The sequence below is a fragment of the Acomys russatus genome, chromosome 19 (genome assembly GCF_903995435.1).
Source record: "Acomys russatus chromosome 19, mAcoRus1.1, whole genome shotgun sequence".
Taxonomy (NCBI): domain Eukaryota; kingdom Metazoa; phylum Chordata; class Mammalia; order Rodentia; family Muridae; genus Acomys; species Acomys russatus.
The window spans coordinates 11,758,110-11,780,805 of NC_067155.1; the positions used below are offsets into that span (position 1 = coordinate 11,758,110).

At 53.7% G+C, this 22,696-nt stretch overlaps 1 protein-coding gene and 1 non-coding gene across 2 annotated transcripts; one reads left to right on the top strand and one right to left on the bottom strand.

Annotated features, from left to right (window-relative positions):
* Positions 1–14: 14 nt before the first annotated feature.
* Positions 15–21,066, bottom strand: Npas1 (neuronal PAS domain protein 1). Its single transcript, XM_051161987.1, is given in 12 exon segments — positions 15–77; positions 79–485; positions 4,499–4,593; positions 6,397–6,544; positions 6,935–7,041; positions 7,571–7,728; positions 8,016–8,131; positions 8,757–8,937; positions 10,338–10,427; positions 10,674–10,747; positions 19,845–20,080; positions 20,765–21,066. Coding segments are annotated over 12 exon segments (1,797 nt in total). The 5' UTR covers positions 20,887–21,066.
* LOC127204058 (U6 spliceosomal RNA) lies at positions 15,448–15,554 on the top strand. The gene has a single exon (XR_007832414.1). It is a non-coding gene; the product is annotated as a U6 spliceosomal RNA (small nuclear RNA).
* Positions 21,067–22,696: the final 1,630 nt, after the last annotated feature.

Below are 22,696 nucleotides of genomic sequence, written 5' to 3' on the forward strand. Positions count from 1 at the left end.
GTGTTACGCTGTCTCTAGTCTCCCTTCCGCTGCACCCTAGTACCTGTGGGCCCCGGATAGGGCAGGCCCAGCGTAGGGGTAAAAGGCCTCTGGGAGTGTGGGGCCTGGGCTTAGCCTATGGAGATGTGGATACATGAGGCTCAACTCTGCCGGGCCGTAGCGGATGGTGCCCGGTGTGCACAGACCCCGCACTACGGGTGGCAGGAAGCCTGCGTGAAGGAGGGCAGGTGAAGGGTCCCCAGGAGTTGTCAGGCCCCACGGCAGTACTGGGTCGTGCTTCAGAGCCCCCGCGCGGATGACAGAAGTGAATTCTGGCCGAGGTGGGGCCGGGGGATCGGAGAGCTCCTCCTCTCCACTGTCCTCGGAGGCTCTAGCTTCTTTCGGACCCGGCTCCACCTTGATGCGTTTGCCTTGGCTCTGAGGGTTCTTGTCCTTGTCCTGGTCCACAGGGGCAGCCTGCTTCAGGTCAACTGGAGGCGCTTCCTCTGAAGAAGATGCTCTATGTTATTCTTTGCAGAGCTCGGCTGCTGAGCCACGCCCCCAGCCCCCTCACTGGGGGATTCTAGGCAGGGGCTCTACCACTGAGCCACGCCCCCAGCCCCTCACTGGGGGGTTCTAGGCAGGGGCTCTACCACTGAGCCACGCCCCCAGCCCCTCACTGGGGGATTCTAGGCAGGGGCTCTACCACCGAGCCAAGGCCCCAGCCCCTCACTGGGGGATTCTAGGCATGGGCTCTACCACTGAGCTACGCCCCCAGCCCCTCACCGGGGGATTCTGTTCTACTGTTGAGCCTTTTTCTTTGTGTGTGTGGGTCAGGGTATGGAGATGAGACTTTAACAATGGTGGTCTTCTTCAATCACTTACTTATTGCCAACGAAACTTTTCTTTGCATCATTAACCTAGGACTAGACCTGGAAGCTTCTGGCTTCCATACAATCTAACCTAGACCTAGAATGCTTTCAGCCTCTGAGATTTACTGCTGAATACGCTCAGCCTTTCTAGTTCTCTCTGAGCTCTGGCTAGCTGGTCCAACTCAGCTGCTCTGGCTCAAATTCCTCTTCAAGCCAACTTTTTGTTGTTGTTGTTTTGATTTTTGTGTAGGCTTGGCTGTTCTGGTCTCACTTTGTAGACCAGGCTGGTTCTCTGAGTCTCTGAATTGCTCTGTTTGGCCTCAGGCTAACTCCAGCAGTCTCTTCTAATCTTCTGGCTCCTCCATGCTCTGCTTGTTCTGTCTTCACTGGTGTCTACCTTGTTCCCCCTCTCTCTCTTTCTCTCTCTCTTTCATTCTCTGTGCTTCTCCCTTACGTGGCCTCCCTTTCCTCGCTGTTCTTGTGAGAGCTGTGCATTTCCAATTCTATCAAATCTTCCTCTGGTTCGTTACTTTGTCTGCCACTCAATTCAACATCAATAATTTTATTGCCGGGCTTCGTGGCTCATGCTTTAATCCCAGCACTCAGGAGGCAGAGGCAGGCAGATCGCTGTGAGTTCGAGGCCAGCCTGGTCTACAAAGGGAGTCCAGGACAGCCAAGGCTACACAGAGAGACCCTGTCTCGAAAAACCAAATTATATAATAATATACAATTATTGTTATTATTCAATAATAATAATATAATATTAATAATAAATATTATTATTGTATCCATGATGGGAAAGGCATACGTGCCACTATGAGAGTGAGGACAAGGTCAGAGGACAGCTTTGTAGAGTCGGTTTTCTTTTTTTGTTTTTTTGAGACAGGGTTTCACTTTGTAGACCAGGCTGGCCTCAAACTCACAGAAATCCTCCCGCCTCTGCCTCCCAAGTGTTGGGATTAAAGGCGAGGACCACCACCACCACCACCCGGCTCAGAGTGGGTTTTCTATTTCCACCTTTACGTGGGTTTGAGGATTAAGCTCGGGCCCTTGGGCTTGAGTCATTCCTCACTGAGCCATCTCATCAGCCGTATTTGTAGCTGCTCTGTGTGGGGATGTGTGCACAGCTGTCATGACGCGCATCTGGAAGTCACAGGACAACTTAAGAGTTGGCTCTTTCTTTCCCTTATGGGTTCTGGGGGCACTGAACTCAGGTCATCAGGCTCACAAGACAAGGCATTTTGACCTGATGAGCCATCTCACTGGATTATTGTTTTGGAGATAGAGTCATTCACTAAGTCTGGAGACTATACATTTCTGCCTAAGCTGGTTGGCCAGCAAACCCCTGGGATCTTCCTGTCTTTGACCCTTCTAGCACCAACGTCACCCAGATAGTAAATGGAGAGCCAAACTCAGGTCGTCTGTTTGTTTGTTTGTTTTTCCGAGACAGGGTTTCTCTGTGTAGCCTTGACTCTATAGACCAGGCTGGCCTCAAACTCACAGCGATCCACCTACCACTGCCTCCCGAGTGCTGGGATTAAAGGCGTGCGCCACCACCGCCGAGCCCAAACTCAGGTCTTACACATACACAGAAAGCACTGTGCCCACTGGGTCACCTCCCCAGACCTTCTTGCTCTTTGAGACATGGGTCTTGCTAAGTTGGCCAAGCTAACCTTGCCCTTGGCATCTCCCTGCCTCAGCCTGGAAGGAGGCTTCTGAAGGAACACCGTGCATGTCCCCAGCCTTGCTCGTTCAGTGTGAGTACAGCACAGTAGGCCTGTGGTTCCATCCCCCTTGGTTTCTCCACAAATGGACGAAGAGATATTTTGTTTGTTTGTTTGTTGTTGATCACAAGTGAGGGGAGGAACCTTAGGCCCGTCCTACAGCGCAGCTAAGACCCATCCAGCCCTGACAGGCCAGGAAAGCCTGGACTGAAAACTCCTGCCTAGACCTTTACAGATTATGGGACTCTCCCAGACGCCTCCTACCCTCCCCACAGCCACAGAATGCTATATAGTATTGACATGTGTTATCTGTATTGTCCTGAGAGCTAGTCACTGGCTGCATGGTGCTGGTGAGTATTAGAAATATGGTGGACAAGTTTGATGATAAAGACATTTAATTTTGGGGCGAGATGGACGTTCATTTGTTCCTTTGTTTTTCGTGAGACAGGGTCTCACAATGTATCTCTGGCTGTCACGGAACTCACTATGTAGACCAGGTTGGCCTTGAACTCAGAGCTCTGCCTGCCTCTGCCTTCCAGAGTGCTTTGATTAAAGGCGTGCATCGTCATGCCCTGCTGGCTTGTGTTGTTTCTGAGGCAAGGTCTCACTGGGTAGCCCTGGCTAGCCTAGAACTTATTACGTAGACCAGGCTGGCCTTAAACTTACAGAGATCCACCTGCCTCTGCACCTGAATGCTGCTTCCTCCCACCTTCTTTAATTTTTAGAGAACTATTATTTACATTTTTTTTAGATTTATTTTGTGTTTGAGTGTTCTGCCTGCATGCGTGTCTGTGCGCTACATGTGCACCTATTGCCCCTGGAGGCCAGAAGACTGTGTCATCCTCTGGAACTGGAGTTACGGATGGTTGTGAGTCACCATGTGGGTGCTGGGAATTGAATCCCAGTCCTCTGCAAGAATAGCCAGTGCTCTTTATTGGTTAATCTCCCCTACTCCTGCTTAGAATTATTTATTTTCGTGTGTGTGCGCGCGCGTGTTTTTGTCTACAAGTATTTCTATGCATGGTGGCTACAGAAGCCAGAAGAGGACATCAAGTCCCTTAGAACATTCTAGATGGCTTTGAACCATGTGGGTGCTGGGGATCAAACCCGAGTCCTCTCTAACAACAAGGTGCTCTCAACCGCTGGCCATCTCTCTCTAGCCCTTCCACTTTACTTTTTGGTTTTTTTCGAGAAAGGGTTTCTCTGCCTAGCCTAGGATTCGCTTTGTAGACCAGGCTGGCCTCAAACTTAGGGAGATCCACCTGCCTCTGCCACGAGTGCTGGGACTTGCGTGCGCACCACCACCACCGCCGCCCAGCTCCATTTTAGCTCTTGATTTTCTTTGTTTGTTTGTTTTCAAGACAGGGTTTCTCTGTGTAGCCTTGGCTGGCTTAGACTCATTTTGTAGACCGGGCTGGCCTCGAACTCACAGTGATCCATCTGCCTCTGCCTCCTGAGTGCTGGGATTAAAGGCGTGCGCCACCACTCCCGGCCTTATTTTACCTCTTGACACAGGGTCTCTCCATCAACTTTGAGCTTGCCAATGCAGCCTCAGGGCTCCTCCTGTCTCTGTTTCCCAGCACTGGGATTACAGATGTGTTAGCGCGGGGGGCTGGAGAGACAGCTCCAAGGTTAAGAGCACTGTCTGTTCTTCCAAAGGTCCTGAGTTCAATTCCCAGAAACCACATGGGGTGGCTCACAGATGTGTTAGTGTACCTGGCTTCTCTTTATGAGGGACTAAACCCACTATGTCCTTAAACTTCCCTGGCAAGCATTTTGCCCATCGAGTCATCTGCCCACCCCTAAGGACACTTCACTTCAGCATTAATGTCAACAGTCATGTGTTGAGTGGCTTCCACAAAGGGTAGTCCCAATGGTCCCTCAGTCTTCTCTGGGTGCACATGTGGGAAGGGGTTCGCTTACCTGTGGGCTCCGGGGCTGGGCTGGATGGGTCCTCCTGAGACACAATGGCTGGAAGCTGGAAAGCATCCAGGGGTGTTTGGCCCCCTTCAGCATGGCTGGGGAGAAGATGATAGGCCTGAAAACCCAGGTCTTGGGACAACAGTGAGTATAGACATTTCCAAGTATAGCATTTGTGGATACTACCCCTGAGACACTTAAAACTTTCTATCAGGTCTATAAACTCCAAGTTGCGTGTACACACACACACACACACACTGAATTAAACCCAGAGCTTCCAGTGTGCTAGGCAGGTTTTCTCCCCCTGAGCCACATCCTCAGCCCCTCACTGGGGGATTCTAGGCAGGGGCTTTACCACTGAGCCACGCCCCCAGCCCCTTACTGGGGGATTCTACTGTTAAAGCCTTCTATTTTTTTATTTTTTATTTTTTATCGAGACAAGGTCTTCCCAAGCTGGCCTTGAACTTTTAATTCTCCTGCTTCAGTCTTCCTACTGGCTGGTTTTGTAGGACTAGACCCAGACCCAAAGTCTATTCTCATCTGAGCAAGCCTGTGCCACTGTCACCCACCTGATGTTACCTGGGGGTCCTCTAAGCAGCTCCTGTTTATCTCAGTCTCTTCCTTCTAAGTTACCTGTTCCCCTCTAGGATCCAAAGCAAATCTTAGCTCAGGAAGAGGCAGATGGCAACCCCTTCTCTCCTGGCATTTCTTTCTTTTATTTATTTATTTTTCTTTTCTTTTCTTTTCTTTTTTTCTGGGTTTTCAAGGCAGGGAGGGTTTCTTTGTGTAACAGCTGTGGCTGTCCTGCAACTCGCTCTGTAGACCAGGCTGGCCTCAAACTCACAGCGATCCGCCTGCCTCTGGCTCCCAAGTGCTGGGATTAAAGGCGTGCGCCACCATGCCCCAGCTCTCCTAGCATTTATTTTTATTTTTATTGATTTAGTTTTCGTTTTTTGAGACAAGGTTTCTCTGTGTAGCCCTGGCTGCCCTAGACTCACTTTGTAGACCAGACTGGCCTCGAACGCACAGCAATCCGCCTGCCTCTGCCTCCCAAGTGCTGGGATTAAAGGCGTGTGCCACCACGCCTGGCGGTGCTCTCCTGGCATTTCTTAAACCATGCCTCAGCCTCCTCTTCTTCTCCAGTCCCTGTGTTTTTCTTAAACAGCCCTCAGCTAGCAAGAAACATCTTCCAAAAGTGCAGATTTGCCCGTGATCCCCTCCAGACATAAAATCTTCAGTAGTTCTGCAGTGACCCTCCCACCCGCCCCACGCCCCCCACGCCGAGATCAAATGGCCGGCTGCCATTTACAGACTTCTGATTGGCAACCCTCAACCGCATCCCCCCATCCCACTCCAGCTCTCTGCTCCAGCCCCAAACACTCTCTTTCCTTGGGCAGGGCAGGTTTGAGGCTTAATCCGTCCTGTGCCCTCTGCTTGCAATGCATGTATGCTTTGCACCACTCTGCTGCTCCCTGTATAAGAGTCTGCCATGGCTCCCCAGTGCCCTAGAGCTAAACCCACACCTTCAACCAGAGGCGACCACCATGAGCCATCTTGCCCAACTGGCATCACAAGTATGTCTCCTCCAATCCCCCCCAACAGTGATTCCTCTCTGTGTTCACCCAGTGAGGCCATTTCCTGTCTGCAGACCTCTCCCTTAAGAGCCCTGGCTAGGGGCTGGAGAGATGGCTCAGTGGTTAACAGCACTGTCTTGGTCTTCCAAAGGTCCTGACTTCAATTCCCAGCAGCACATGGTGGCTCATAACCATCTGTAATGTGATCTGATGCCCTCTTCTGGCATGCAGGTGTACATGCAGATAGAGCACTCATACAATTAAATATTAAAAAGAGTCCTAGCTGGGATGGAGGGAGTGGCTGCCACTAAGAGTCCCGCCCCTCACCTGAGCACATGACTGACCCACAGCACATGATGCTCTCCGGAGCTCTTCCCGTTCCCGGCCACGGTGGCTACAGACTGCAGCCACACGAAGCCCCCCGCACGCTGCAGCCAACGGTAGTAACCAGTCACCACCTGACCTTTGTCCAGCACTGGTCCATCCCAGGGGATCAGAGAGCCCAGAGGGGTGGGGGCGGGGCAGGGAGGGTCAAGGCAGGGGGCAGGAGACAGGCAGAGGCAGCAAGAGTGGAGAGAATCGAGAAAGACAGAGAAAGGCACAGAGGTAGTCAGAGACCCCGAGGTAACCCAACATCAGCCAGAGACCCCCCTCATACCCCACTACTGCCCCTCCCCCTTCTGAGCCATTTGCTCAGTCTCTGTGATGCTTTTCTGTTCCAAACAGAGCCCCAGGGAGCTGCAGTGCAAGCAGAGACTGTGGTTAGCCCCAAAGTAGGACTTCCAGGGAACAGGGCAACAGGGTTATTCAGGTCTTTGCAGTGGCAGACGGATGGGCAGGGAGAGGGTACAGAAGTATGTCTCACGGTCCAGATGGCTTTGACGGATCCTGGTTGCATCCTGTCCATGGACAAACTGGTAGCAGCTGCGTCCCACCAGTTCCGAGGGGCCCATGTCCATATGGTCGCTAACTCTGGAGGAGGCAGGAAAAGAGGGGAAAAGGAGTTGGACACATTAGGGGATGAGAGACAGCAGAACTGTCTTCAGAGTTTCCCAGGGTCTGTGCCCTTGCAGTACAGTGCTTTGAGCCTCAGTTTCCCTCTGTAAAATGGGCACAGTAACAATATAGGTGAAGCCGGGCGTGGTGACGCACGCCTTTAATCCCAGCAGTTGGGAGGCAGAGGCAGGTGGATTACTGTGAGTTTCAAGGCCAGTCTGGTCTACAAGCGAGTCCAGGACAGCCAAAGCCATGCAGAGAAACCCTGTCTCGAAAAACATAATAATGATGACGATGATGATGACGATGAAAGGAGAAACGGGGCAAGCCTGACCAGTAGAGTCAGGCCCACCCTTCCTTCTCCCAAGCACCCCTGCACCTTTCTTGTCCTTCCTCTTCCCAAAACTCCCCACTGTCCAAGCCCTAAGGCCTGGGCTTGACTGATTCCCACAGATCCCCAGGTCTCCAATGGAACCCACCTTCCCTCCCACCCTTACCCCGGTACCTGCTCTCACAAGCTAGGATGGTGAGGCCCAGGCTGAGGCGGAAGACAATCATGTGTCCGTGAAGAGGCAGCTCAGCCAGCGGGGCTGGGGGTAGCGTGTGTCCAAGGGCCACAAGACCCAGGGCTCGGGCCCTCAGGCGTCCTGTCACGTGAATGACCTGTGGAAAAGGGTGCTCATCAGAAGGGATGAAGTGGAGCTAGAGGCATCGGGCATAGCTGGAAATGGCGAGGTAGGACCAGCAGTGACGGGGGTGGCTGGGGAAGTGCCGGGTGGGGCTACAGAGGCAGGAGGGCCACAGCAAGCCAAAGACCTACCCAGTTCTACCTGCTACCCACAAGTCCCTTGGCCCAGGGGAGGTCTTGAGTGTCCTTATCACCCTGTAACCTGGGACACAGGAGAGGGGGCGGGAGGGGAGAGCAAGAGAGCACACGCGTTCATACCCACCTTATACCCCGAGGCTTTGACATTCAGGCCCCTCTTGGTGAGGGTGGACTTCATGCGGACAAAGAAAGACCGCTCCTGGACCCGGAAGGCTGGGGATGCCTCGGTGGGGCTGGTTTCTGGGGGAAGTTTAGGAAAAAGGAACCACTGTAGAGAGTTCTGCAGGGTCCCGTCACCGCAGAATCAGCCTCCAGACACTCAAGACAAATCTAACAGTTGCACAGGCACAATGATAAAATAATCTCCCCATGTGACAGCCAGGTCTAAGGTCAGACGAGGCCCCTCGTGCCTGCTCAGAAGCCACCACCGTTCACTAAAGCCTTGAGGGGAAACGAAAGTCATGCTAGAGCTCTGGGCTCTGTCTGGTCAGTTGTCCCTACCTGGGGACAGGTTAGTATCCCTCCCCCATGGGACGGTGGACCTCAGGAGGGTGGGCTAGGGCTGTTGTGGTCACAGCCATTTTCCCCCGTCACAGACTGCAAGTATAAAAGGAAGAAGACGCCAGGCAGTGGTGGCACACGCCTTTAATCCCAGCACTTGGAAGGCAGAGGCAGGCTGATCGCTGTGAGTTCGAGACCAGCCTGGGCTACAAAGTAAGTCTAGACAGCCAAGGCTACACAGAGAAACCTTGTCTCAAAAAACAAACAAAACCCACAAAGTCTTGCTTTGTAGTTGTTAAGCACAAATGCCAGATCTACCCTCTGGTATCATTCATTGGCAAGGAGGGGAATCCTTGGAAATTACCAATCTCAGAGGTGTCCACCAGTGAGGAGGAAGACGAGGAGGAGGAAGAGGAGGACACGGAAGGCGGCGTGGGAGGTCCGGGGGCCCCGGGGGTCGCGGCGCGCAGTCCGAGTTGCTCTAGGACCTCCGAGTGGTCCCCTGGGTGGATGTAGTCGAAGACGCTGCTGCCCGTCAGCTCCACCTGCCGGTGAGGGAGGGGAATGCAGGAACGCGTGACGGCTCAGGCGCACTTCAGACTGGCCTTGTGTTTTTCTTTAGACATCTCTCTCTCTTTTAGATTAGGGAGGGAGGGTTTTTGTTTGTTTGTTTTGATACAGGGTCTCACTTTGTAGCTCTGGCTGTCCTGGAATTCATTATATATAGAGTAGGCCAGGTTGTCCCCAAACTTAGAGATCCTCCTGCCTGTACCTCTGGAATTCTGGGAATAAAGGTATGTGCACCCGACCCTTTTGGCTTTTCAGACAGATTTGCTCGGTAGCCCAGGGTGGCCCCAGACTTGTGGCGATCCTCCTGCCTCAGCCTCCCGAGTACTGGAAGTTACGAACACATGCCATCAAACTGGCAGTTTTGAACTCTTTAATGAGTTAGAACCTTTGAGATCGGCCCCTCAGAGCTCACAGCTCCACCTCCCTCAGTGCTATGACTCCCCGGTGAACTTCTGACCTTCAAGCGCCGTTTAAAACTCTCCTGAAAGCTGCATATCTGATTATGGCAAATTCTACTCAGGAACCCACACCACCCTCCCACTGTCGCTCTACTTGGGACCAATGACCTGTCTATCTCTCCAACCCTCACCCCCCTATAATCCTCAACCCTCCCCAGCCCACACACCATCTTATCCCTTCTACTTTTTCACCCACACATTATTGTCCATAATCCCCTCCCTTAGGAGATTTGGTTGTTTGGTTTTTGTTTTGTTTTCTTGAGACAGGGTAGCCTTGGCTGTTCTGGACTCACCATGTAGACCAGGCTGGCCTCGAACTCAGGGCAACCGGCCTGCCTCTGCCTCCTGAGTGCTGGAGATTAAAGGCGTCTTGGTTTTGTTTTTTGAGACAGAATCTCATGTAGCCTAGGCTGGCCTGGAACTTTTGATCCTCCTACCTCCACCTCCCGGATGCTACACTTTGCTGTATAGGTTAGCTCATCAGCATGCCCAGTTAATGTAAGGAGCTAAGCCACAGCTCTGTGAATACCAGGCAAATACTCTAGCAACCAAGTTGCAGTCCTTCCCCAGCCTGAGTGGACTGAGTCCCAGGACCTCCATCAACACCACACAAGCCACATACTGCTGGGCCACACCCTCACTGGGGTGGGGGTGGGGCTCTCACTCCACCACAGAACTACACCTCCAGACCAAATTTTAATTTTTGAGACAAAGTCTTACTAAGTTGCCCTGGCTGCCTTTGGACTTGCCTGAGTCCCTCCAGCATGTGTCAGAGGGCTTTGTGTGTGTGTGTGTGGGGGGGGGGGGGGGGGGTGTTCCAAGGAAGGCTGTCTGTTTTTCATGTTAAAGTTAGTGATGCCAACAGAGACCAAGGGCAAGGCAGTAAAGATGGCGGCCCACTGCGGGGGCGTTCTTACCTGTGAGAGACCCAGGTAGATGGACACTGTCTCTGAGATGTAGAGGAATTTTCCTTCCTGGTTTAAGGCGAACACGAAGCCATCCAGGGACTAGAGTTGAGAGAAATGGACCGGGTGTAGGAAGGGCTCCCCAACCGCCACCCCGCCCCCAGCTTTTGAAATCTGGGTCTCAGTATGGAGATGAGGGACTTGCTACCCTCCCTCACCCCCCAAGGAACAGGATCTAGGGACTTTAGTCCCAGAGCTCCACAGCGCACTGACGCAGAAAGAGGGTGCTATTCCTAGATGCGACCACCAGGTGGCAGCACGGAACAGCAGGCTGAGAAGGAACCTCACCTGTAGAATGTGTCCGCCCAGGTGTTGCTCAAACACTTCAGAGACCAGGGCCACGGGGCCTCGGCGGCCTGGAGCTGGGGACAGAGGGAATAGGAAAGTCTGACTCGCTGTGCTTTGGGAAGCCTTTAGGGACCCCAGTAAGTCTTAAGTCCTCAGCCACTTGCAGAGAACCGGTTCACAGGATGGCTGCTCCCTACGGGACAAAGAGACCAAGACTGAGTGACAGTGAAAAGAGCGGTTTGTTCAGTCCCTCATTGTTTTGCACACCAAAGGATGCCCTCGGTACTGCTGTTCCCGGCTCCCGTACAGTACAGGCAATGCTGATGACACAGAGGTGACTGGAACAGCGCAGCCTCTTTTTACTGGGTCCTGAAGCCAGGTCCAATGAAGAATAAGCCAAGGCCAAAACCAGCCTTGTGGTGAAGGCCTGTTAACTCCAACTACTTGGCAGGCTGAGGCAGGAGAATCAAGAACTCAAGGCTTGCCTGAGCTACACAGTGAGGTTCCATCTCAAAAACTAAAAAGATGGCTGGCAACATAGTTCAGAAATAAAGCCCCTGCCTAAAATCCCCCTGTGTAGTGCTGGGGGGTGTGGTTCAGCGGTAGAGCCCCTGCCTAGAATCCCCCTGTGTAATGTGGCTCAGCAGTGGTGTGCCTAGAATCCCCCAGTGAGGGGCTGGGGGCGTGGCTCAGTGGTAGAGCCCCTGCCTAGAATCTCCCAGTGAGGGGCTGGGGGTGTGGCTCAGTGGTAGAGCCCCTACCTAGAATCTCCCAGTGAGGGGCTGGGGGCGTGGCTCAGCGGTAGAGCCCCTGCCTAGAATCCCCCAGTGAGGGGCTGGGGGCGTGGCTCAGTGGTAGAGCCCCTGCCTAGAATCTCCCAGTGAGGGGCTGGGGGCGTGGCTCAGCGGTAGAGCCCCTGGGGGATTCTAGGCAGGGATGCTACCACTGAGCCACGCCCCAGCCCCTCATTGGAGGATTCTAGGCAGGGGCTCTACCACTGAGCCACGCCCCCAGCCCCTCCCTGGGGGATTCTAGGCAGGGGCTCTACCACTGAGCCACGCCCCCAGCCCCTCACTGGAGGATTCTAGGCAGGGATGCTACCACTGAGCCACGCCCCCAGCCCCTCACTGGGGGATTCTAGGCAGGGACTCTACCACTGAGCCACACCCCCCAGCCCCTCACTGGGGGATTCTAGGCAGGGGCTCTACCACTGAGCCACGCCCCCCAGCCCCTCACTGGGGGATTCTAGGCAGGGCCTCTCCCACTCACTGAGTTACATCACCTGCTGATATATTTGTGTAGTAGACCATCGCGGAAACATATAAAAGAGAGTAACTTCGGCAGATGTGTTGAGGAGATGAAGACATACACAAAGTGAAGGAGAAACTTAGAATTTAAGAGAGACATAAATTCTGAGACACGTGGCCACTGAGGCCCAGGCTGGATGACACAGGACCTCCCTGCCTAGCAGAACTGGCATCCCTAACCTCGTGCTTGGCAGATGGCAGATACAGCAGTCCTGGGTGCCATCCAAACCCACTGCTGCAGAAGAGGACATCCCTCCCCAAGAGTGACCCAGGAGCTCTGGGGACACTGTCAGTGTTCTCTCTGTCAGGCTGGGGATCAACTGGGGTCACCTCTTCCTCTCTGTGCCTCAGTTTCCTCTTTAAGTTTGCTGCAAGGGCATGAACTCCAAGGCCGCATGATGGAGAAAAACAGGGAGTAAGGGCGGGATTACTGCTGTTCTTAGGCAAGGCCACATCACCCCTGTTCCTCAGGACTCCCCCAAGTCAGTAGCCCAGGGCACTTACCACCCCCTCCCCATCTGACTACTGTCCCCTCCTGCCTCCTCCCCACCTGAACCTCCCAGAACAATAAGTGTAGGGGCTGATGGGGTCCCCCTCCCCTGAGACCCAGCTCCAAGCAGCCCCGTGACAGGCGGAAACAATGCCTCTTGCTAATTGTGGCAATTTTCCCCTGTCATTTTTGCTAATTCCTTCATTTTCCCTCTCCGGGGATCAGCCCGGGTCAGACTGAGCCGCTGCAATTAACGGCATTAATGGGCACGCTGGGATGGGGGGTGTACAGGAGGAGAGCTTGGGGACCTGATGTCCTCCCCCCAACCCAGTACACGGAACCCATCGCCTCCCACGAGGATCCCCAGGGTGTGCCCAGGATTGCTGACTTAGTCCTGCCAGTTTCTACCACCCTAAACCTACCAGCTTTCAACCTTCCCACCCATAGGCCCCCTCTCCACCCCCCCAATTCAACAGGTGTGTTCGCACCTTCGCGACTGCCCCTCTGAAGTCCAAAGCCCCCGAAATCACTTATTCGCTTAATAATCTCTTATTCGTCTAATAAACATTTCATCAGCCAAAATTGTGGGTGGTGGGTGGTGGTGGAAAACCGAGGTGGATGGGGAGAGAGACAGGAAGTGGGGAGACCCACAGCCAGAGAAAGGGTAGGCTTGGAAGAGGAGGAGAGTTAAGATCCCTACCAAGTTTCAGGGACCCTCTGCCTCCCCATTGTATGATCCTCCTGTCTTGGGTCCTTAGGGGTGAAGGGATAGATTTTCACGACTCCAGGGGCTGGAAAAGGGTGTCTCACCATTCAGGCATCTGTTTTCATAGGGCTCCATCACAGATTGATGGCAAGGGGACCTTGACTTGCTCTGCAATTATCCCCACCCCCGCCTCCCTTTAAGACAGGGTTTCTCTGTGTAGACGAGGCTGGCCTCAGACTCCCTGAGATCCACCTGCCTCTGTCTCCTGAGTGCTGGCATCAAAGGTGTGCGCCACCACCCTGCCCACTCTTTCTTTTTGTTTTTCGAGACAGTGTCTCTCTGTGTAGCCTTTGGCTGTCCTGGACTCACTTTGTAGACCAGGCTGGCCTCGAACTCACAGCAATCCGCCTGCTTCTGCCTCCCGAGTGCTGGATTAAAGGCGTGTGCCACCACCGCCCCGACAGGAGCTCACTATGTATCCAAAGATCACTTTGATCCTCCTGCCTCCTCTTTTTGGGTACTGGGATTCCAGCCCTGCACTGTGCCCTGTGCTTGGTTTGTCTTAATGCTGGGGATGAAACCCAGGGCTTCCTACATGCCAGGCAAGTGCTCCTCCACCAATTTAGCCCACCCACAGCCCTGCGCTGAGCAGTTCTGTGTGCAGTTTCTTCGACTCTATCTGTAAAACATGTCTAGAGAGAGGGTGAAGGGGGTTTTGTATGTCAGAGGCCTCCAGGGCCACAGCCGGGTAAAAGTGGGTGGCTAACATATCCCTGTGAAGAATGCCAGGGGTACAGAGCCAGTCTAGACCACGCCTGAAATCTGGGCGTGGTGGCGCACGCCTTTAATCCCAGCAGAGGCAGAGGCAGGCGCATCACTGTGAGTTCAAGGCCAGCCTGGTCTATAAAGTTGAGTCCAGGACAGCCAAGGGCTACACAGAGAAACCCTGTCTCGCAAAACCAAAAACAACCAACCAAACAAACAAACAAACCACGCCTGAGTCTCTAGGTTCTCTTCCGCAACTCCCTCTCCCTCCCCAATTTCCTGTGACCCCTTTCTCAGTTTATCACCCCGATTCCCCCACCCAGTCTAGTCCTCACTGCTTCCTTCTGGCTCTTGCCTGCCTCAGTGTACCCTCTGCCTGGCCCTCCTCACAGCTGGCTTCCTTTCCAACCTTTCCAATAGTCCCTCACTTCCTCCTACCTGTGGACTGAGAACTCTCCTCACTCAGCTACTGTTTATTGACCGTTTCCTGCTCCCCTGCCTCCCCCCATCCCCCCCCTCGTCATTCTTTTTATCTCAGTGAACCAACAGCTGGGGAGAGAGGGCTAGGGGGATAGTCCAGTGGGAAAAGCATTTGCCACTCAAGTGTGGAGTCCCGAGTTCGAATCCTCAGAACCCACGTGAAGCTGAACATGGTGGTTAACACTGCAATCCCACGCTCCTACTGGGAGCTAAGAGATGGAGATGGGAGACGCCCCGGGAGCCCTTGGGCTAGTTAGCCTGCCCTGTGTAGCACTGATAGACAAACGGACCTTGTTGGAACATACACACACACACACACACACACACACACACACACACACACACACACACAAACACACACACACAAACATACACATACACAAACACACACATACACACACACACACACACACACACAGGATTAAAATAATATTGAGCCAGGCCTGGTGGCACACACCTTTAGTCCCAGCACTCGGGAGGCAGAGGCAGGCTATAATCTCTGAGTTCGAGGCCAGCCTGGTCTACAAATTAAGTCCAGGACAGCCAAGGCTACCCAGAGAAGCCCTGTCTCAGAAAACTAAAAAGAAAAAAATAATAATAATAAGGTGTGGGGAAGGGAGGGGCAATTGGCGACTGGAAAGATGGTTCAGCAATCAAGAACACATATTGTCCTTGCAGAAGACCAGAGTTTCGTCCCCCAGCACCCAACTTGGGTGGCTTACAACCACCTGTAACTTCAGCTGCAGCGGACACAACGCCGTCCGGCCTCTTCCAGCAGCTGCGCGCACACACAGTGCACATAAGCACAGAGGCACAAACACACACATACATAAAACAAAACAAAACACGTTAAAAACAGTAAAAAAGCCGGGCGTGGTGGCGCACGCCTTTAATCCCAGCACTCGGGAGGCAGAGGCAGGCGGATCGCTGTGAGTTCGAGGCCAGCCTGGTCTACAAAGTGAGTCCAGGATGGCCAAGGCTACACAGAGAAACCCTGTCTCGAACAACCAAAAAAAAAAAAAAATAGTGCTCGCTTCGGCAGCACATATACTAAAATTGGAACGATACAGAGAAGATTAGGATGGCCCCTGCACAAGGATGACACGCAAATTCGTGAAGCGTTCCATATTTTTCATTGAGATGTAACAAGAATAAATTAAAAAAAAAAAAAAAAAAAAAGCCCAGCTGTGGTAGCCCACCTCTTTAATCTCTGCACTCTGGAGACACAGGCAGGCAGATCTCCAAGTTCCAGGATGCCTGGTTCCTCTTAAGTTCCAGGCCAGCCAGGGTCACTTAGTGAGACAACATCTGCTGAGGTGGCTTAGGAAGTTAAGCCTGATAACCTGAGGTTGTTCCCAGGGCCCCACATGGTGACAAGAGAGAACAGGTGCCTGCAAACCACCATCTGACCCTCACCTATGTGCAGTGGCATGTGCGTCCCCTGCATCCATGCACACCAAGTAAATAAAGCTTGGGAAGAGAAAGAAACAGGAAAAGGGATGGCTCAGTGGTTAAGGGCTCTGGCACAGCCGGGGCATTGGTGGTGCACGCCTTTAATCCCAGCACTTGGGAGGCAGAGGCGGGCGGATCTCTGTGAGTTTGAGCCCAGCCTGGTCTACAAAGTGAGTCCAGGACAGCCAGGACTGTTACAGAGAAACCCTGTCTCGAAGGAAAAACAAAACAAAACAACAAGAAGAAAAAACAGCTGTGGCTCTGCCTATGGTGAGACACACCTTTAGTCCCAGCACTCAGGAGGCAGAGGCAGGTCAATCTCTTGACTTGGAGGCCAGTGTGGTCTACAGAGCGAGCCTTAGGACAGGCAAGGTTACATAGGGAAACCCTGTCTTGGGAAGGGGAGATTTTTTATTTTATATTTTATTTTAGCCTTGGCTATCCTGGACTCACTTTGTAGACCAGACTGGCCGGGAACTGACAGTGATCGGCCTGCCTCTGCCACCTGAGTGCTGGGATTAAAGGCGTGGCCACCATGCCTGGCGATTTTTTTTTTTAATAAAGAGATAAAGATAACTCACTGGGGGGCTGGAGAGATGGCTCAGTGGTTAAGAGTGCTGCCTGCTCTTCCAGAGGTCCTGAGTTCAATTCCCAGCAACCATATGGTGACTCACAACCACCTATGATGTGATCTGATGCCCTTTTCTGCAGAAAAAGCACTCATATACAATAAATAAATAAATAAATAAATAAGGGCTGGAGAGATGGCTCAGTGGTTAAGAGCGCTGCCTGTTCTTCCAGAGGTCCTGAGTTCAATTCCCAGCAACCACATGGTAACTCACAAACATCTACAATGAGATCTGGTGCCCTCTTCTGCAGACAAAGCACTCATATGTAATAAATAAAATAAATACATTTTCAAAAAAATAAATAAATCTTAAAAAAAAAGGATAACTCAGTGGTTAAGAGCACTGTTTGCTCTTTCAGAGAACCTGTGTTTAGCACCCACAGGGCACAGCTCACAATTGTCTGTAAATCCAATTTCAGGACATCTAGTGCCCTCCTTTGGCCTCCGTGGACACCCGTGTAGAGCGGAAACACCCATACACATAAAATAAAAACCAATTTGAGTATGGCTTTGGGTTTGTTTCCCAGGGCCTTCCCCCCCCCCCCCCCCCCCCCCCCCCCATCCCCGCTTCCCCCAAATCTTCAGAGAGCTATTTGGTGTGCACATTGGCAGCGGCCTAAGGTTTTGGATTTTGCTGTCTGGAGTCAGGCAGGATGTTGAGCCACCCCTCCCCGCGTCCTCCCCCCGCGCCCCCACCCCCCACCCCACCCCGCACCTCGGGTCCTGACCAGTTGGTTTCTGAAGCAGCCTAGAAACGGCCTGGGAGCTGGGTCCGGGAGCCGCCCGTCCCGAATGAGTGAACCCCTACCCCTTGGAGATTCCAGATGCCCCCCCAAGTGGGGGTGGGGGGGCGGGCCCTGTCAGAGCTCTCTCAGCCTCCCCCCCGCTCCCCCGGGGGTCCAGGACAATAGACAAGATGTTTATCCCCCACCAGCGCACATGTTGTTCGAAGTAATGACGGTAATCAGCCTCGCTAATGCTGCATTCTCTCAGCGCCAGTCAATTCGCCTAATTACCGCCTGGGAAGCCGGATTATTTAAATTTAAATGGTGATTTATTGCGGGGCTTAATCAGTGCTATTTTCTGCCCCCTCCCCTTCCTCCTCCCTGGGTACTAGGGGCAGGAAGAGGGATAGGAACTCTCTCCAACCCCACCCTAAGGACACCCGTTCTTCAGGTAGGGACCCTCTTCCCCTGTGCCATCAGATAACCCCTATGCTGCCCTGTCATAACAAGCAGGGGTGTATAAAACAGAATGATGAAAATCTAATGCTTCTGTGCATCAATAATCAAAGGTGGGAAGAAAAATGAAATGTTCGTCTGTATGTTGATATCTTACATACTCTGCATTTTTATGCATAATAGATTATAAATTTTCCCCGTTGTGTCACACCTCCAAGGGACTTTTCATTAAAAAAAAAAAAATCTTTCTATTAATTAATTACTCTTTTGTAAGACAGGATTTCATGTAGCCCAGGCTGACCTAATACTCACTATGTAGTTGAAAATAAATTTGAACTTTTCTTTTTTAAACCGGGTTTCTCAGTGTAGCCCTAGCTGTCCTGGAATTCACTTTGTAGACCAGGCTGGCCTTCAACTCACAGAGATCCGCCTGCCTCTGCCCCCTGCGTGCTGGAATTAAAGACACGCACCACCATCGCCCGAGGAGTTTAAACACTTGATCCTCTTGCATGTTACAATTACAAGTGTGTGCCTTCATGGCCACTTCTTATTAGCTTTTATTATTATTATTATTATTATTATTATTATTATTATTATTATTATTATTATTTTGTTTGAGTCTGAGACAGGGTCTCTCTCTCTCTCTCTCTTTAGCCATGGCTGGTCTGGAACTCCTTATATAGAGCAGGCTGGCCCCAAGCCCGCAGAGATCTGTCTGCCCTTGCTGGGGTGAAAGTGCTACCTTGACTGCCTTTTTCTGTTTTTGAGACAGAGTCTTATTTTGTAGCACAGGCTGGCCTCATACTCATAGCAATCCTCCTGCTTCAGCTCAGGAGCACTTGGGAGAACAAGCCATCAACACTACATCCTGCCTGGGCAGGGTGTTTCCTGCTAGGTCCCGGGTGTTCTCAATGACATCACACATGAAGTTGACTCTCAATAAACAGCAAGGTGACACAGGCCACATACTGGAGGCTGGCTTGCCCTTTGTAGGGAGTTCCAGGGGCCAAATGTTCATCTTCTGGTTAGCTTGATGAGGGCAACTCTGGTGGCCACTATGCTCCTCCTCTTCCTCTTCTTCTTTTTCTGGTTATTACTTTTCTTTTTCTCTTTTTTCTTTTTTTCCTTTTTTTTTCTTTTTTGAGACAGGGTTTCTCTGTGTAGCCTTGGCTGTCCTGGCCTCGCTTTGTAGACCAGGCTGAGCCTCGAACTCACAGCGATCCACCTGCCTCTGCCTCCAGAGTGCTGAGACTAAAGGCGTGCGTCACCACCGCCCAGCTCGTCTTCTGGTTTTTTCAAGACACTGTTTCTCTGTGTTAGCCCTGGCTGTCCTTGAACTCCCTCTGTAGAGCAGGCTGGCCTCTAACTCACAGAGAGATCCGCCTGCCTCTGCCTCCTGAGTGCTGGGATTAAAGACCCATGTCACCCTCACCTGGCATCACTCCCGGTTCTTAAATGCAGCACAGAAAGAGGGGACGTACCTACCTAGGCCTGCCGAGCTAGGGGGTGCGGGTCAGGACGGTCACACAGCTAATGCCACCAAGGAGAACCTACCCCATTATCTTCTATCATCCTCTCAAATGGGCACTCAGCGCTCCAGCGTCCTCAGGTCAGGAACTAACCCTTACTGGCTGAGCAGAGGCCCTGGGTAGGAGGTGCTGCGCCACTGAAAACTCCTTTGAGGACCATAATGGTTCATCTTGCCTAATAAAATCAATAGCCTTTGCTGGGTGTGGTAGTAGGCACATGTACTCCCAGCATTGAGGACTTGCAGGCAGGAGGATCCTAAATTCAGGGCTAGCCTCTACTACAAATCAAATTTGAAGCCAGGCCGGGCAACAGGAGCCGCTGCCTGAAAGACAACAGCCAGGCCAGGACCGGTGGTGCACACCTTTAAGCCCAGCACCCACAGGAGTCAGAGGCTCCTGAAGCTAGCCTAGCCTACATTGCGATGCCCAGGTTAGCCAGGGCTTCAGCGTCTCATGAAACGGCTTAGGTCAAAAGTTTATAAAAGTTCTCACAAGTCACCAGTTAGGAATCCACAAAAGGTCTTGCGGGCTCCCCAGGAGCTGGGCCAGGGTGTGGCTGTCTCAATCCTGTTCCCAAGGCTTGCGGGTGGGGGAAGCAGGGGTGGGTTGGGCATCATGCGCATGCGCACTCACCAAGACCAGCCGGTGGCCCGACGGCGCGCAACCCCCAGGGCGGTGCCCCCAGCGCGGCAAAGCGACGCAGGCGGAGGTAGGTGACACTGAGACGCACGATGGACGCCTTGTCCAGCTGGCTGGAGATGGCACCGGGCAGAGGGAGCAACTTGGCCAGCTCAAAGAACTCTAGATTTTCCTTCCCGCGCCGCCAGCGCGCCGCGTTGCGGGACTTCTCTTTGCGCTGCGCCTGCAGGCTGGGCGGACGGCATGGAGGAGGTGTCAGTGAGGGCCCCAGACGCAAGGTCCCCGCACTTCAGGACGTGTGACAGACCTGAGTGCGAATTCTACACCCCTGCCGGCTTTGGAGACAGGGAAAGAACCATTATTTATTTAATAACAACAATAGTTATTATATCATTACAATATTTGCGGTATTAGGGGTTGAACCAAGGTTCCCCAGAACTCTACCACTGAGCTACATCACTCAATTCCTGTTTTGATTTTTTTGTTTTGTTTTTTTTTTTGAGACGGGTCTCACAATGTAGACCAGGCTGGCCTTGAACTTCTGCCTCTGGAATACCGAGATTAAAGGCACGCACAAACATGCCTTGCCTTTTGAGACAGGGTTTTTTGCCCAGGCTGGCCTTGAATTGGCGAGCCTCCTGCTTCGATTGGATGTAAGAGGCCACCAGGCTCGCCTGGGGTCAGAACCTTTCCCTTGGCCTGAGAATGTTGGGGGTGAGAGGTGAAGATGGAGCGGGGGGGGGGGGGCTAAAAACAGAACTCAGGAACAAGTGAGGGTGACTAAGTCTAGACCCAGGGCATGGACCCGGAGATGAATTCTCACCGGGAAGACTGTGAAGTCCCCCAGACCCCGCATCGCACGCCTTTGGGGGTGGGGGTGGATGAGGCCATTCAGGGGCAGGAGATTTGCTCACCAGGGTCCGGGCGGGGCCTTGACCATCAGCCCGGGCAGGAAGTCCCAGGGGACGCTGGCTCCACGGCCTCCCCCGCACTTGACTTCACCTCGGCCTCCACTTCTGGGATAGGGGCTCGCCATCTCTGCGGGGACTCGGGAATTCAGGCGCGAAGGAGTCGCGGGCGGGGCGGCTCAATTTTCTGGGGGAGGCAAGAATGTGTAAGGAAAGTGAGGTGCGTGCGGGTCCCCAAGGGTCCATCCAGGAGCTGGCTTGGGAGCGTGCCTCAGTTTCCCCTTCCCGGGAAGCCGCGGTTCCCACCCTGGCGCTCCTGGTGAGGACGTGCCCCGCCGCTGCCTCCCCCGCGCGGCCCGCCAGCGCGCCCGCCTCACGCCCGCGCCGGGCCGGCTCCCGCATACCAATGGGCGCACGCGGCGCGCATACGGATCGGACCGGCCCGCGCGCTGCGTGCCAAGCATGCCCAAACTGCGCTCGGGGCGGGCGCCTCGCCCGGGCCCAGACGCTCCGGGCTCCATCCCCCCCGCCCCCTGCAAAGCTCCCAACACCCGAGGGATCCGTCTCCCAAAGCCATCACCAGTGTCCCTCTCCCCACGTCTGCCGCTGCACCCACTCCCTAGCCTGGGCTAAGGAGGCAGGGAGGACAGAGGGACCCCACCCCAAGTCCTGCCCAGGAAACACTCAAGCCCCTCGGGGTGGCGCCACCTGACACGGTTGCTAAATATTTTCAACCTACAACTTCGTCCCTAAAGACCAGGGGGCGTGAGACCCTGGCCCATGACACCGCTGGCCACGGTGACTCCAGGATGGACGCGACACTCGGGGCCCAGGTGTTCTGGAATCCAGATCCCCTAGAACCAGGAACGTGTCCATCTGGTTCTCTCTTCACGATTAGGCGTCAGGCCTCTTATGTCCCCAGCATCCAGGTGGCCCCCAAGCCTCCCCAAAACGCGCTGACGTCTAGTCCCCTGACCCTGTGTGGCCGGGACCCCAACAACCATGCACCACTCTCGGGATCCCGGTGGTACAGGCGTCCACATGCCGTGGCCTCCAGGTCACCAGAGTCTCAGGCCCCCCGCATCCCAGCAGGACCCAGGGGTCCCCATCCCCTCCCGCCAAGCCTTCAGGCGTCCCGCAACCCGCAGGGCTCCGGGACAGACTTACCTGGCAGAGGGGAGGGCTCAGAGCGCGGCGTGGGGCCGCCCAGGTGGCGTGGAGCGGCCGCTCCATAGACCCTCCGGGGCGGGCGGGCTGGGGAGCCCGGCTCTCGGTGCCCAAGGCAGCCCCGCAGACTTGGAGACCACGGACAGCGGCGGCGAGGGGCGGTGCCTGTCTTCACCCCGCCCACACCTGCCCCGCCCAGCGCTGGCTGGCCGGCCTCTGCTTGCTGGATAGTTCCCATCCAGTGTCCGATTGGCCTGGTGTGTCTGAGTTGCCTCACCCCATGACAACAACATGCTGGTCGAGTGTCAGCCTGTCCGTCCTGGAGTCTCCACCCCCGCCCCCAACCCCTCGCCTCCCTCAGTTATAGAGGCCCCAGCAATCCCTCAGGACCCTTGGGGCAATCTGCACCCTGGCTCGATAGGAGTGGACACTCAGACATCAGTGTCCCCTCTAGAGACAGAAACCCAGCCCTCTGGCGAGCGATCTCCCTCCTCAGGAGAGAATTCCAGTATGCTAGTCTCCACTAAGGCCAGGGCTGAGCGTGGGTACCTAATCCCTTCCCCCACCCAGCTCTTAGTTGTTAAGGGAACACCACAGTCCAGGACCCCAAGGTCTTGTGTCTCTGTGCGACCCCATTAGAACTAGAAGCCGGACCTGTGGGCGCCCAACTTCATAAATGAGAGCAGAGCCAGCAGGCAGTGGTGGCATTCATTGGTTAACCCCAGCATTTGCGTCACTGAGGCAGGAGGATTGCACAAGTTGGAGGCAAGC